General features: G+C 37.8%; 1 protein-coding gene across 11 annotated transcripts in view; it reads right to left on the bottom strand.

Moving 5' to 3' along the window:
- Positions 1-15,113, bottom strand: part of HECTD1 (HECT domain E3 ubiquitin protein ligase 1) — an 86,727-nt gene that overhangs the window by 46,005 nt on the left and 25,609 nt on the right. For all 11 annotated transcript variants that reach the window (XM_025870206.2, XM_073895028.1, XM_073895027.1 and 8 more), the window contains exons 4-12: positions 14,725-14,952; positions 13,421-13,702; positions 13,055-13,325; positions 12,471-12,547; positions 12,287-12,385; positions 9,347-9,461; positions 8,116-8,290; positions 3,800-3,938; positions 3,440-3,610 (exon numbers count right to left, since the gene is read on the bottom strand). In XM_025870206.2, the coding sequence (XP_025725991.1) occupies positions 3,440-3,610; positions 3,800-3,938; positions 8,116-8,290; positions 9,347-9,461; positions 12,287-12,385; positions 12,471-12,547; positions 13,055-13,325; positions 13,421-13,702; positions 14,725-14,952 (1,557 nt within the window). The remainder of the gene's footprint in view (positions 1-3,439; positions 3,611-3,799; positions 3,939-8,115; positions 8,291-9,346; positions 9,462-12,286; positions 12,386-12,470; positions 12,548-13,054; positions 13,326-13,420; positions 13,703-14,724; positions 14,953-15,113) is intronic.

Raw genomic sequence — 15,113 nt, forward strand, 5'->3', positions numbered from 1 at the left:
CTTATTTGAGAGAGAGAGAGACACAGTGAGAGAGGGAACACAAGCAGCAGGAGTGGGAGAGGGAGAAGCAGGCTTCCTGCAGAGCAGGGAGCCCAATACGGGGCTCGGTCCCAGGACCCCGGGATCATGACCTGAGCCAAAGGCAGACGCTTAACCATCTGAGCCACCCAGGCGCCCTTGATTACTACAGCTTTATAGTAAGACTTCAAATCTGCTGGTGGATGTCCTTCAACTTGTTCCTTTTCAATGCTGCTTTGGCTATTCTAGGTCCCTAGAATTTTTATATAAATGTTAGAATTTTGTTAATTTCTACAAAAAAACTTGCTGGGGATCGGTAGATCTGTAACATTTTTTAAGTTTTTATTTAAATTCCAGTCAGTTAACACACACTGTAATATTAGTTTCAGGTGTACAATACAGTGATTCAACACTTGCACACATCACCCAGTGCTCATCACAGCAAGTACACTTAATCCCCATCACCTATTTTACCCATCTTCCCCTCCCCTTCCCCTCTGGTAATCATCAGTTTGTTCTCTATAGTTAAGTGTCTGTTTCTTGGTTTGTCTCTCTTTTTTCCCTCTTTGCTTGTTTTGTTTCTTATATTCCACACATCAGTGAAATCATATGGTTTTTGAACCTATTTCTTGAATAAAAGAATTCTAGGGGGATGAACCCAGATATCACCTCTTATTTTGTTTTGTGGTTAAATCCCTCAGATCTCTCAAGTAATTTAGGAGTATCTCTCTGGGGTGCCTAGGTGACGTAGTCAGTTTAAGTGTCCAACACTTGGTTTCCACTCAGGTCGTGATCTCAGTCATGAGATTGAGCCCTGTGTTGGGCTTTACACTCAGCAGAGTCAGCTTCAGATTCTCTCTCCCTCTGCCCCTCCCACTTGTGCTCACTTTTTCTCTCTCAAATAAATCTTAAAAAAATTTTTTTAAATAATCTCTCTCTCCTCCTGTCCCCACTCACCCTCTCAGGATTATATAATTAACAACCCATACTCTACCATTATCTCAAAAATATTACCATTTTGTCACTAATATATAGGAAACATTCACTAATTTAGGACTAAATCAGTGCAGGAACAAGTAGGGATAGATTAGGTATATTTTAAATTTGCAATCTCAGGCAAGAATTATCAATGGATACTGAAACTCATGGGTATATGTTTAATGAGTAACAGCGTATTACTTAAAACTTATTAATTACTTATTAATAATAAAATTAATAACAAAAACAAATGACAAAAGCAAAAAGAGTAACTCTATGATAAAGAAATCAGGCAGATGGCAGCTGGGTGGCTCAGTCAGTTAAGCATCTGCCTTCGGCTCAGGTCATGATCACAGGGTCTTGGAACTGAGCCCTACGTCGGGCTCCCTGCTCAGTGAGAAGTTTGCTTCTCCCTCTACCTTCCCCCCTTCTCGTAATGTCTCTCACACTCTAATAAATAAATAAAATCTTTAAAAAGAAAAAGAAACCAGGCAGAGATAAATATAACAAAGTGATCCATGTTACCATCATCGGTAAGAAAGCAGACACCCTGGGGCTCTAAAAGAAGGCACATTATGCACTTAGAAAAACATAACATCCCCTCTGTAGTCTTCCTGCTAAAAACATGTAACCTGAATCTAAGCACATAGAAACACATATGCAAAGTAAGGGTCACTGCCCAAATTAACTGGTCTGTCCTCTTCACAAATGCCAAGAAATCCATCAAAGAAAAAGGCTGAGTTCTTAGAGTTCTGAGAAACATAATAACTAAATGGTAACTAAATGTAATACATGCTCCTGGATTGGATTCTGGACCCCAGGGGGAAATGGTATTAAGGACAACAGCAAATTTAAATATGGTCTTTGAATGAGATAGAGTTTTATATAAATATTAAATTTTCTGACTTTGGGGTGCCTAGGTGGCTCAGATGGTTAGGTATCTGCCTTCAGCTCAGGTCATGATCCCAGGGTCCTAGGATCGAGTCACGCATCAGGCTCCCTGCTCAGTAGGGAGTCTGCTTCTCCCTCTGCCTGCCACTTCCCCTGCTTGTGCTCTCTCTCTCTACAAATAAATAAAACCTTTAAAAGATAATAATATTTCATTGGTTTTTTTGTTTTTTAAGTAGGCTCCAGACCCAGTGTGGAGCCCAACATAGGGTTTGAACTCAAAACCTGAGCTGAGACCGAGTCAGACACTTAAATGACAAAGCCACCCAGGTACCCCTTGAAGATTTTATTTTTAAGTAATCTCTACAACCAACACGGGGCTAAAACTCACAACCCCAAGATCAAGAGTTGTATATTCTACCAAATGAGCCAGCCAGGTGTCCCTCAAGTAAATGTTTCTTAAAAATACACACACACAGTGTCTGTATAAATAAAGTAAATGGGGCAAAATATCAATAATTAGTGAATTTATGGGGCGCCTGGGTGGCTCAGTCATTAAGCGTCTGCCTTCGGCTCAGGTCATGATTGGGATCGAGCCCCGCATGGGGTTCCCTGCTCGGCGGGAAGCCTGCTTCTCCCTCTCCCACTCCCCCTGCTTGTGTTCCCTCTCTTGCTGTGTCTCCGTCAAATAAATAAATGAAATCTTTAAAAAAAAAAAAAAATTAGTGAATTTATGAAGAATACTCTGATACTCTATTTGCAATTTTTCTGTAAGCTTTAAATTTTATCAATAAATTTTTTATTTTTTTTTTTTAAAGACTTTATTTATTTATTTGAGAGAGAGAGAATGAGAGATAGAGAGCACGAGAGGGAAGAGGGTCAGAGGGAGAAGCAGACTCCCCACCGAGCAGGGAGCCTGATGTGGGACTCGATCCCGGGACTCCAGGATCATGACCTGGGCCGAAAGCAGTTGCTTAACCAACTGAGCCACCCAGGCTCCCTCAATAAATTTTTTAAAAAGTGACGAAATTTTGGGGGTGCCTGAGTGGATCAGTCGATTAACTGCCCAACTCTTGGTTTCGGCTCGGGTCACAATCTCGGAGGAGTAGGATCGAGCCCCACGCCAGGCTCCATGCTCAGCACAGAGTTGGATTCTCTCTCTCCTTTTGCCCCTCCCCCTGCTCACATTCTTTCTCTAAAATCTTAAAATAAGTAACCAAATTTTTAAAAATTATACTGCTACCTCATACTGCCATTATTTTATCAAAAGCCATCATTAAGTTATAACTAGACTTCCTCAAAAGAAACTCTATTCCTTTTTTTTTTTTTTAAGATTTTATTTATTTGACAGAGAGAGACAGCGAGAGCAGGAACACAAGCAGGGGGAGTGGGAGAGGGAGAAGCAGGCTTCCTGCGGAGCAGGGAGCCCGATGTGGGACTCGATCCCAGGACCCTGGGACCATGACCTGAGCCAAAGGCAGACGCTCAACGACTCAGCCACCCAGGCGCCCCAAGAAACTCTATTCCTGAAAACACTGCAATCAACATCACTCACTTTTTCTGGTTTTGATTCCTCTTCATTCTCATCATCAGAGGAAGGTCCTGCCAAAGTCGAAACTTTGCTAATTACGCCAAGTCTGGCTAGCTGATCCAAAAAAATATCACCACCTTTATCTACCAAATCTCTTATGATCTGCAAAGCCAGCAAGTGTCCATCATCATCATCCTGGGGGAAAACAAAAAGGAATTTAAGGGAAAATGATAAAAATAAGTTTAGTTGCCTGAAGTAGACAAGTGCAATAATTTCACAGACTAAACGATTCACTGAAATTAGGACAAAAATCAAATTATTTTACTAACCATTGTCTAAAGGGAATTAAAGCTACAGGAGTTACAAAAAAGATAAAAATCTGACCTCTTGATCAAGGACGGTTGCAGTGATTTCCACTAGTACTGTAGGCAAATTGTGACCAACATCAGAATCACAAACTTCTTTTAAGAGTGCTTCAGAGCAAAAATGAATCATTTTTCGAATCAGAGCAAGACTTGCCTTCCTTAAAAAATAAATAAGTAAATAAATAAATAAATAAAAGAATTTTAGGAAGCCAGGAAAAGAACCTAAAATAAGACAAAATGCAATTACACATTAGAGGAAAAAAAATATGCACAATGGTAAGTTTTACACACTCTGCTTAAAAGTAAACTGAATATAAATATACAAAAAGTACATATACCTATGTTCTCATATAAATGAAAATAAGACATCCTAGTAATCCCATGTCCCTAAATACTGCCACTGTTAACAATTTGTTATGCCTCCTTTTCCTTCTATACTCATCCACTGCTTTGCTTAGAACACAGATACTCAGTAAAGTCATACAAACTAACCTCAGTTTTATAACAAGGAACCCGTTCTTTTAAAATAAATGCATATCCACACACATTTAAATTAGACTAAAAGGAGACTGCTCTGTTACAAAAAGGATAGCAGTTCATTTAACACATATTTTCTGAGTATATAACAACACCCTAGGCACCGAGGATATCATTAACTTTGCAGTAACTTCCACAAGGATGGAGAAGCAAAATTCCTACTGAAGTCCAAGAAAGGCATGTGACACATGAATTTCTACAGCATGTGGTCCCTACCTGATGTAGATCACAACTCTCTTTAGTTGAAATTCATAACACTATACATTCTTCAAGTGAAAAAAGCATTTGATTGTAAATTCAAGATGTTATAGAAAATGGTAGGCCAAAGAGCAGGGAGCACGATGTAGAGGTCAATCCCAGGACCCTGGGATCATGACCTGAGCCTGCTTCTCCCTCTCCCGCTCCCCCTGCTTGTGTTCCTGCTCTCGCTATCTCTGTCTCTGTCAAATAAATAAATAAAATCTTTAAAAAAAAAAATAAAATAAAATATTAAGCATAACTATGGTAACACTTAATACATATCTAATTTTTATTCTCAAACCTAAAGAGAATTTAATGTAATTATCTTCATTTAGAGATAACTAAAAGAAGTTAACTACCTTTCTCATGGCCACATATTTAGGAAGTGGCCACTGTGCATTGACTCCAGAGTCTGAGCTCTTAGCAAAGGCTTATGCTTTCTTACTTGCCACAATTAACTGTAGCTAATTATTACCTAGAGAATTCAGCACTAACACTAAAACTAAAATTCTATTTAGACAATCCTGAAACATACATACATACATAAATTCATTCATTCATTTTACAAGTACAATATGGTTATTGTAGAAACTTTAGGAAACACAAATTAACAAAAGGAAGAGAAAAAAATTACCTGTAATTCCAAAATTCCAATCCCCAATCCTGAAACATTTAATAGAGTGATAGAAAATAACCATCGAGGGAACTCGGGTGGCTCAGACAGTTAAGTGTCTGAATCTTGATTTCAGCTCAGGTCATGAGCTCAGGGTCAAGGGATGGAACCCCGCATCACGCTCTGCACTCAGCAGGGAGCCTGCCTGAGATTCTCGCTCTCTTTCTTTCTCCCTCTGCCCCTCCCCCTGCTTACTCATGCATGCTCTCAAATAAATAAATCTTAAAAAAAAAGGAAAGAGAGGACCCATCTAATAAGGGACCTCTATTATATGGTGGCATACTTTATGGTTTTCTTATCATGAAGAAGTTCTACTCCAAATATATCGGGATTCCTTTATTGGCATGACAGCTAGTCCTCTAAAATTTCCAGCCACATTATCCTGTTCAAAATCAAACTTGCTCACTCAAGAGGATTCTAAGTTCTGTTAAAAAAAAAAAAAAAATGGCCCCACTCACACCTACACCTCTGTAGCTATTTGGAGAAGAATAAAAACCAAGTACTTTAATGTTCGCAGTGAATTATTTTACTGACATTTTTCTCCTACTTAAAGCAGACTGCCTGCACTTTAATGTCAACTCCTAGGCACTTGAATCCTACAAATCTACATGTTCTAGAGACCTCCTTAACTTAAAATGTCCAAAATCAAATTCTGAATCACTCAGTCAAAAATTCAGCACTCATTCTTCACCCATTCCTCTCCCTCATCTCTCACAACTAACTGGTCATCAATCCCTATACAACCCATCTCTCAACCTTTTCAATTTGTTCCCACCAATCCAGTCCCCCACCAACTGTTTGAAGTTCATATTGCAACGAACCCTTAAGTAGTCTGTTTTCATTCTTGCTCTCCTCCAGTACTTTTCTCCACTGGGCCGTCAATGGAATCTTCATAAATCACAAAATCAGCTGTGACAAATATCCTCACAGGTATTTAATGACCCTTCTTCAACTGTGGAGTATGGCTCATTAGCATGGGGCCACAAAGGACTTCATAAGTCATAAAGGCTCCTGTCTACCTTTCTAACATTATTCACTGAGCTATCCAAACATATCCCCATTAATCCAAACACACTCCATTAATATTAAAATATTTACAACTGCTAACAAAACACACTCAGTCATGCTCTAAATATCTACTGAGGACCTACTAAGTATCAAGCCCTGTTCTATACCTCTTTGTCTTTGCAGGAATATAGCCGTACACAGGCCAGCTCTCAAAGAGTTCACTTTGGAGGGAAGACAGACAATAAAACAAAAGTCAAAGAAGAGCAAGATTTCAGACACTGAAAGCTCTGTAAAGACAGTAAAACGTCATAACTTATGTGAAAGGTATCCTAGGGGTAAATTTAAATTAGATGGACAAAAACATCAGTGGATGGAACATTTAAACTGAAACCTAAATGATATGAAACAACAAACCATCCAAAAGAACCAAGGATAAGAAAAGTTTCCAGTAAAGGGAAGTACAAAAACCCTAAGGTAAGAATATACCTGGGGTGTTCCAAAAATAGAAAAAAGGCTAGCTTATTGTACGTGTAATGGGCTAGGGGTTAGATAGTACTAAATGAGGTCAGAGAGCTGGTGGGGCTTATGTAAGACCTTGCAAGACTGAGAGGTAAGGAGTTGGGTTTTAAGGGCACCTGGGTGGCTCAGTCGGTTAAGCCTCCGAGTCCTGATGTCAACTCAAGTCATGATCTCAGGGTCATGAGATCGAGCCGTGTGTCAGGGCTCTGTGCTCAGTGGGGAGTCTGCATGAGATTCTCTCCCTTCACCCCCACCCCCAGTGCCCACGCTCTCATTCTCTTAAAAAAAAAAAAAAAAGGAATTAGGTTTGAGTTCAAGCCAGATAGAAGCCACTGGCGAGTTTAAATCAGAAAAAGTGATATAATTATGATTTTTAAAATAGAGTAATATGTAGGGACAGATTATAAAGGAACAAGAGAGAAAAGAAAGACTAATTAAGAGGCAATTGCAGTAGTCAAACTACAAACCAGAGTATTAGCAACAGATGAACAGCAATGACACTAAAGAAGGAGAGCCACCAGGATTTGTACCAGGATGGACTGACTCATACCTCCATGCCTTTGCACACAAAGTTGTCCAGTGATCCTTCTAATCTGTCTGCCTACAAAATCCCCAAGTATCCTTTAAACCCCAATTTAAATCTCACTTCCAGGGGCACCTGGGTGGCTCAGTCATTAAGCGTCTGCCTTCGGCTCAGGTCATGATCCCAGGGTTCTGGGATCGAGTCCCACATCAGGCTCCCTGCTCAGCAGGAAAGTTGCTTCTCCCTCTCCCACTCCCCCTGCTTGTGTTCCCTCTCTCGCTGTGTCTCTCTCTGTCAAATAAATAAATAAAATCTTTAAAAAAAAATAAAAAATAAATTTCACTTCTGCATAAAATTTTCTCCAATTGTGCAGCCCAATTAATTGTTAAATCATCTATATTCCCAGAGAACTCTGACAGTATGTCTAATCTATCACTTACTACTCACTCTTATTACTCACATCTTCCTCACTAGCCTGCAAGGAACGGAACAGGAAGCAAAAACCAAGTCCCATTTCTTTAGTTAACTCTCCAATGACATCTCGCATTGCCTCTACCAAAAAGGCCTCCATAAAGCTCAATAAATGTTTGCTGTACTTACCAGAATTTCTCTAAAGCTGATAGTCAGCAAGCTACAAAACTAGTCTTCTTGATTTTCAAAACTCAAGTCAGATCATCAGAAGAAAAGATTTAACTCTCCAATCAAATTTCCAATCTAAATTTTCTTACCATACCTTTTCAGTATTAAGATAAACATCAAACCTTCTGGAAAAGGGAGATAAATAGAACTATATAATTGGCATAATTTAGTAAACACAGATACTATGAATAACTACCTTATTGAAGGCAACATAGTTTGCTGAAATGTCTGTGCAAACACTGGCAATAACCTTTTCAAGTATATGGGTGCCATTTCTGGATCTCCTTTTGGCTCATTACATTCTTCTTCATCTTTGTTTGTATCTTTCTTTTTCTTATCATCTCCTTTATTAACTGGACACATCCAATCACCTGCAGACAAATATTGTTCAAGAAAATAAATTTTTGGAAAATTTTTCTTTCAATTAAAAAAAAACATTAAAAGATGTACTGAATTTCAAACTACAATTATCCCTGGGGCACCTGGTTGGCTCAGTCAGTTGAGCATCCAACTCTTGATTTTGGCTGGGGTTGTGATCTGAGGGTCGTGGGATCAAGCCCTGCATCAGGCCCCACATTCAGCGGGGAGTTTGCTTGAGATTCTCTCTCTCCCTCTCCCTCTGCCCCTCCCCACACTTGCATGTGCTCTCTCTCTCTCTCAAATAAATATTTAAGGGAAAAAGAAGTATCCCTAATTAACAAGAATTAAACTGAAATTAAAAGATACTGTATCTATCAAAGACATTTGTAAGAATAATACTATTCCAATTTTTTTTAGTACATGTGCTACTGAAACAAGCACAAGAATGCTAAAGAACGTCAGTCCCACCAATGAGCTGAATCACAACTTAGGGAAATAATTTTGGATATTCCACTTGATTCTAAGGTTCACATTCTTTTACTCTGTGAGAACTTAAAAATTTGGTCAAAGTACTTCATCTACATAATACCCAACTATTCTTTATGACATTCCCATGCCCCTTAAATTTTTGGTTTTTGGGACACCTGGGTGGCTTAGTCAGTTAAGCATCTGCCTTCGGCTCAGGTCATGATACCAAGGTCCTGAGATCAACCCCTGTGTGGGGATCCTTGCTCAGCGGGGAGCCTGCTTCTCCCCCTGCCTGCCGCTCCCCCTGCTTGTGTGCACTTGCGCTCTCTCTCTCTGACAATAAATACATAAAATCTTAAAAAAAAAAAAAAAAAAAACTTTTGGTTTGTTATTCTGCAATCATGCACCCACAGTCTCAAAGAACACTGAATGGTATACTGTTAAAGGTATATCACATGTTAAGGTATGGGCATATAATTACTTGACTTCATAGGAAGAGTTCATTTATATAATGTTAATACATACACAAGAAGCTGTTATCTGTAAAAGTGAAGCTGAAAAACAACAGCAAAGGTAAAAGGAAAGATTGTCCCACTCACCTGGAGACTGAAGAATAGCTACTACTTCACTATGGCCCCTTTCCCGAGCTTTATCTAACGGAGTTTTCCCATCTTCATCTCTCAGATCTGGGTTTGCACCATGCCGTAACAGAGTCTAGAAAAGAAAAGCATTTAATGTGAATATAAGAATTAACACTTTATTTCTTCAATATCCAACTCTGCAATCCTCAAATTGCACCCACAGATTTCAGACTCACAATTACTTAAGCAGGCACCAATTCAAAACACTATTTTGCACGTATCACCTCAAAAATGGTCTATCTAGATCTTGAAAAAATTATAGATTAATTTCACTTGGTTATTTATTTATTTATTTAAGATTTTATGTATTTATTTTGACAGAGAGAGACACAGAGAGAGAGGGAACACAAGCAGGGGGGAGTGGGAGAGGGAAAAGCAGGCCTCCTGCCGAGCAGGGAGCCTGACATGGGGCTTGATCCCAAGACCCTGGTTTCCTGACCTGAGCCGAAGGCAGACACTTAACAACTGAGCCACCCAGGCGCCCCACACTTGGTTATTTATTAACAACTCAAATTAAGTAAGTTCACATGTGGAAACTACTTTTCCTTCAAACTCCTCCCAATTTCTTTAAGAGAGGTAATAGAGTATGTTTGTGACATGGTAATCATCTCCCTCATTTCCTATACACTGCCAATTACCAAGGTAAATCAATTCTCCTAGAATGAACTACAAAATTTATGTCTTAAATATTAATTCACATTGTTCACCAATTCTTAATGGACACTGGACTCTCTCCCCAACAGACTGTAAGGTCTTTTGAAAAGAGAACACGTCTCATGTTTTTCTTATCAGCCTCAGAGTTGCAGTTTTTCTAACTTTGTTATGATGTAAGAGATATATCTGACAAGTAAGTGAATACATACACACATCTGCAAAGTACACAGTACTGGCTAAAAAATCCAAATGCTGAATCATAATAATTCAGTATTTTATCAAATGTAGGATGCCACACATTATTAGATGTATCACTATCACTAAGAAAGAAAAAAAAAGCCAGTTAAATTTTGTAACATGCTTTCTTATTGCTTGGAATTTTTTTTTTTTAAACTTACTGAAAGAAATTCTTTTAAACTTCGATTTTTTTTCCACACATTACATGGACAAACGTAAGTAAGAAAATATAAATGAACTATAAGGTATTCCGGAACTTCACATTCTGAGCACAATTCTTCATAATTATTTTTTTATTCAAAATCAGCAATATTTATATTTCTACAAACAATGTTATTATCTGTGCCATAAAGACATTAATGACGCATTTCTGAGTGCTTCTCTATCAGGTACAATTTTTTATTCCTGTTGCATGAACAGGTAATGATAACTATGCTGCACTTTCTATCGGGTCAACAGCAATTATACAACATTTTCCTATCTAAGAGATGTTAAAATGTGTATGGAGGGGTAAGGGGGAAAGTGGAGGTGTATCTTAGAATCAATTAAAAACAGAAATATCTATGAAGATTAAATGGTAAGACATGTTAAATACCTAAAGACACTGGCTAGCACAGAGTTTCTGTGCTCAGTGAGTCGTACCTATTGTATCATTATTAGTAACAGCAGCTATCGCTCACTATACACTGACAATTCATTTGGCTTCTTCTCTCCCACCCAACCACTCATAACTGCAAAACAGTACAGATCAAAAGAAAATGGGTCAATAAAACTTTTTTTTATCATCCTTAGAAGTCACCTTTCTCTTTAAAACCTAACCAATTAAAATTGACAGAATTTGACCTTGAAGAGAACACCTTTCCCAAGTTAGAAAGCTAAGGTGTTACCCCAAATTTCTGTATAGTGTAAAGACAATAACAGAAGCTACCGTGTGAGCATCTACGATGTGTTGACTCTATACTATGTGTTTTTTATGTATTTTTTTCTAATTATAACAATAATCATGCTATGAATGTATACACATTTAATTGAAAAAACTGCAAGTCAAACTGAAGAAACTTGCCCAAGGCCACACAACCATCGTGCTAATAAGCTGAAGCCTGAATCCAAGTGTGCCTGACTTAGCAGCAGACTAACATTGCACTGTGCCAAATTACTTCACATAGATTCTAGAGACCTAGATCATCCACACATTTGGTTCAACCTTTATCATTTGACTTCTCTGGACCTCCTCAATTTCTAACTATAAAAAGAACTTTCCAATGTCCTTTGCTAAACTGAGAATCAAAGATATTATGATTCTTCAGCAAATAAATTATGTGCTTTAATGATAAATAAAAACAACACAAATATGTACAAAATTATTTGGTGCTAAGAGTAAGAAATTGGAATTAAAGTGTTTAGCAACAGGTGACTGGTTGAATAAATGTGCAGTATATCCACACAGGGCAAGAATACTGATGTAAAAAAGTTACACAAATACTAATAGGAAGAGGTCTTCAAGGGCGCCTGGGTGGCTCAGTTGGTTAAGCGACTGCCTTCGGCTCAGGTCATGGTCCCGGAGTCCCGGGATCGAGTCCCACATCAGGCTCCCTGCTCAGCAAAGGAGCCTGCTTCTCCCTCTGACCCTCCCCCCTCTCATGTACTCTCTCTCTCATTCTCTCTCAAATAAATAAATAAATCTTTAAAAAAAAAAAAAAGGAAGAGGTCTTCAATATATACTATTAAAGGAAAAAAGTAAAGTATAAATCAGTGTATGCAACATGTTACATTTTGTATTAGAAAATGAGGGAATAAGCATATATATTTCTTTTTGCTTGCATCTATGTTAAAAAACACTAAAAAGATAAACAAAACACGCTTACCTATAGTGAACAATGGGGAATGGAGTGAGTGGAGATGGCACGGAAGCATGAGTTATCAGAATAAAAGCTTTTATATCATTTTAATTTTGGAACCATGTAAATGTTAAATATTAAATTAATAATTTAAAAACCTGGATTTTACCTTTGCTACTTGAGGTCTTCCAAAACATGCAGCATAATGTAATGATGATGACCTCTGACCCCTATTAACATCAGCACCTCTTTCACAAAGAAATTCTACCTGTAAAATTATGAAGAATCATAAAGTTGCCTTATGAATAGTTCTATCTTTGATTTAAAACACTAGTTTTTATTTATTAGCTTACCATTTCCTGAGTTCCAAAAGCAGAGGCCCAGTTTAATAGAGTCTGACCCACATCATCCATAAAATTTACTTCAAAGGCTGGAAGTTTGAAGGAGAAAAATAAATTTTTAAAACTCCAACAAAATAATACTGAACTTTTCTACAGTGGAAATCATTAAAAGATTGTTACTAATAACCATTACATACAGAGTCAATTTTAAACATTTAGGTCAACTCTACAGTAGTAAATAATCCACCAACAAATTCTGCTAAGGTATTCTAAAATTTTTAAACCACCGAGGATTCACAAGGCATTAAGCCTTAAAAATAAACATAACAAAGGAAAAAAAACCAAAAAACTAAATATATAACACAATTTAAAAGGGTACTAGTATTCTTAAATGAATAATTTCATTTACTAATTTAGTGGCATTTACTCAGGTCTTACCATGCACCAGGCTGATAATTAGAGAGGAGAGGATACAGAAGAGGTTGGCCATTCTATTGTCACAAATGCTAAAAATACTGTCTAAAATCTAGAAACTAGAAATTGCCCATATAATTCCTATCTCAGCTTTTTTTATATTTTAAAAAATATTTTCCGACCTCCTGTGTCAATTGCATCTATAAGCGCATCGGTATCTTTACTTCGAATACAGTCTATAAGCTGCCGATGTGAGCGCTCCCCAGAGCTATCCAATCTCCTAAGTCCTGGGATTCTGCCTGTAGATCCAGCACTAGACTTTGGCAAAGCTTTCCGTCCTTCAAATAATAGCACCAAGAGAAGGTCGACCAAACGCATGGTATCAAGCACACATCTTTCATCACCCTGCAATGCACTTTCAATTGAATCTGGAAGTTCCGACCTCAGGAGATCCTAGAAAGGGAATGGGAGAAACGTTTAATATATGTGCATTACACAAAAATACTTTTACCAAAGATTAAAAATCAAAGATTCAAAAACACTCTTACGTGTGTGACTACTGGAGAGCCTCTGCAAAGTGTTGAGAGCAGGCTTACAATTGTTGACACCTGGTTACTCAATTTGGAATCTGCAGCTGTGGAGGGTGCTCCTGTAGTGCTGCGGCCTGGTTTACAAGCGGATGATGGTCCTGAAACTGTACCACCAGCAGCAGCCATGCGAGATAACAGCTCCTCGGTTAATCCATGCTTGGCTAACGGAGCTGGGTCAACACCACGACGGGTAAATCGGTCAGCTAGTGATGCAAAACACCGCAGAGCTCCATCGGAAACCTAGTGATATCAAGAAAAAGCATATGGATGATAAAATTCACCTAGGGGTGAATTTTAATAACTAGGGTGGTAATAAATTAGCTGGTACTGCTAATTTCATTCCTGAGATTATAAGGCAGCTGTAGCAAAGATATAAAGCATGTCATCTGTCTAGATTTTAATCCTGGCTCCACATTCTGCTAAAGTATGAACCAAAGATATTGCTTAACTGCTCAAAGCCTCAGTTCCCTTAGCTGTAAAATGGGGATAATAGTACCTATAATTCACTGTCCAAGCTTAAATAAGATGATGTATGTAAAGAAACGAGATGGACAGTAAAAGCTCAGTAAGTGTTAACTATTATAATGAACTCTGCCAAAATAATCTATGAATATCAACCAAAAATAATTAACAGAATAGTAAAACGCATTTAAAAGTCAAGTTTTATTTTCTAAAGTATGCTAATTAAAAAAACTTTACACATAAGATATTTTAAATACTGTTATTTTACTTCAATGAGAACTATCCTTCTAAGTCAACAACACTGTGCTGAATCAACAAACCACACTAAGTATAATGCAGCTTTAAAAATTATGTATTTCTGGGGTGCCTGGGTGGCTCAGTGGTTAAGCATCTGCCTTCGGCTCAGGTCATGGTCCCAGGGTCCTGGGATTGAGCCCCGCATCAGGCTCCCTGCTCCACGGGAAGGCTGCTTCTCCCTCTCCCACTCCCCCTTCTTGTGTTCCCTCTCTCATTCTCTCTCTGTCAAATAAATAAAAACTAAAAAAAAAATCCTAAAAAAAAAAATGTATTTCTGAAACATTTAAATTTTAAAAATAAACATATCACTTTTATAATTTAAAATGTTTCACTGCCAAAATAAAAAAGATGACCATACAGAAATATGAAATGAGAAAAAGAGAAAATGGACTTACCTCTCGTTCATCAACTGAAAAGTTCAAATAACAGTGTATCAAAGTTATAAATAAGGACACTATAAAGTCACTTTTTGGATACAAAGTATATAGCAGTGATTTATTTACCTGATGATCTTCATGTTTTAATAAACTAGAAAGAGATTCCACACAAATTTCTAAAGAAGAATCTTGAGGTTCCATTTTGCCACAGAGTCTTGATACCACAGCCATGGCAGAGTGCAAGGTATCTTTATGAACCAAGTGTCCACTGTCACGAATGAAGGTAAGCACACAATTCAAACCACCAGCCTCAAAGACTGCTCCTGACTCACGAGTACATATCAGTTCTAACACCTAAACAGTAAATCAAAATTAACAAAAGAATACAGTAAGGCCAATTTTAATTTTCTAGCATCACAGAAAACACAATGTGCCCTCCAAATTTATTAGTAGCCACATTTTAAAAAGCACAACAAATTAATTTGAATATTTAATTTAGCCCAATATATGTAAGG

This window comes from Callorhinus ursinus, unplaced genomic scaffold (genome assembly GCF_003265705.2).
Source record: "Callorhinus ursinus isolate GAN/ISIS: 27379988/994484 unplaced genomic scaffold, GSC_fseal_2.0 scaffold8, whole genome shotgun sequence".
In the NCBI taxonomy this organism is placed as follows: Eukaryota; Metazoa; Chordata; class Mammalia; order Carnivora; family Otariidae; genus Callorhinus; species Callorhinus ursinus.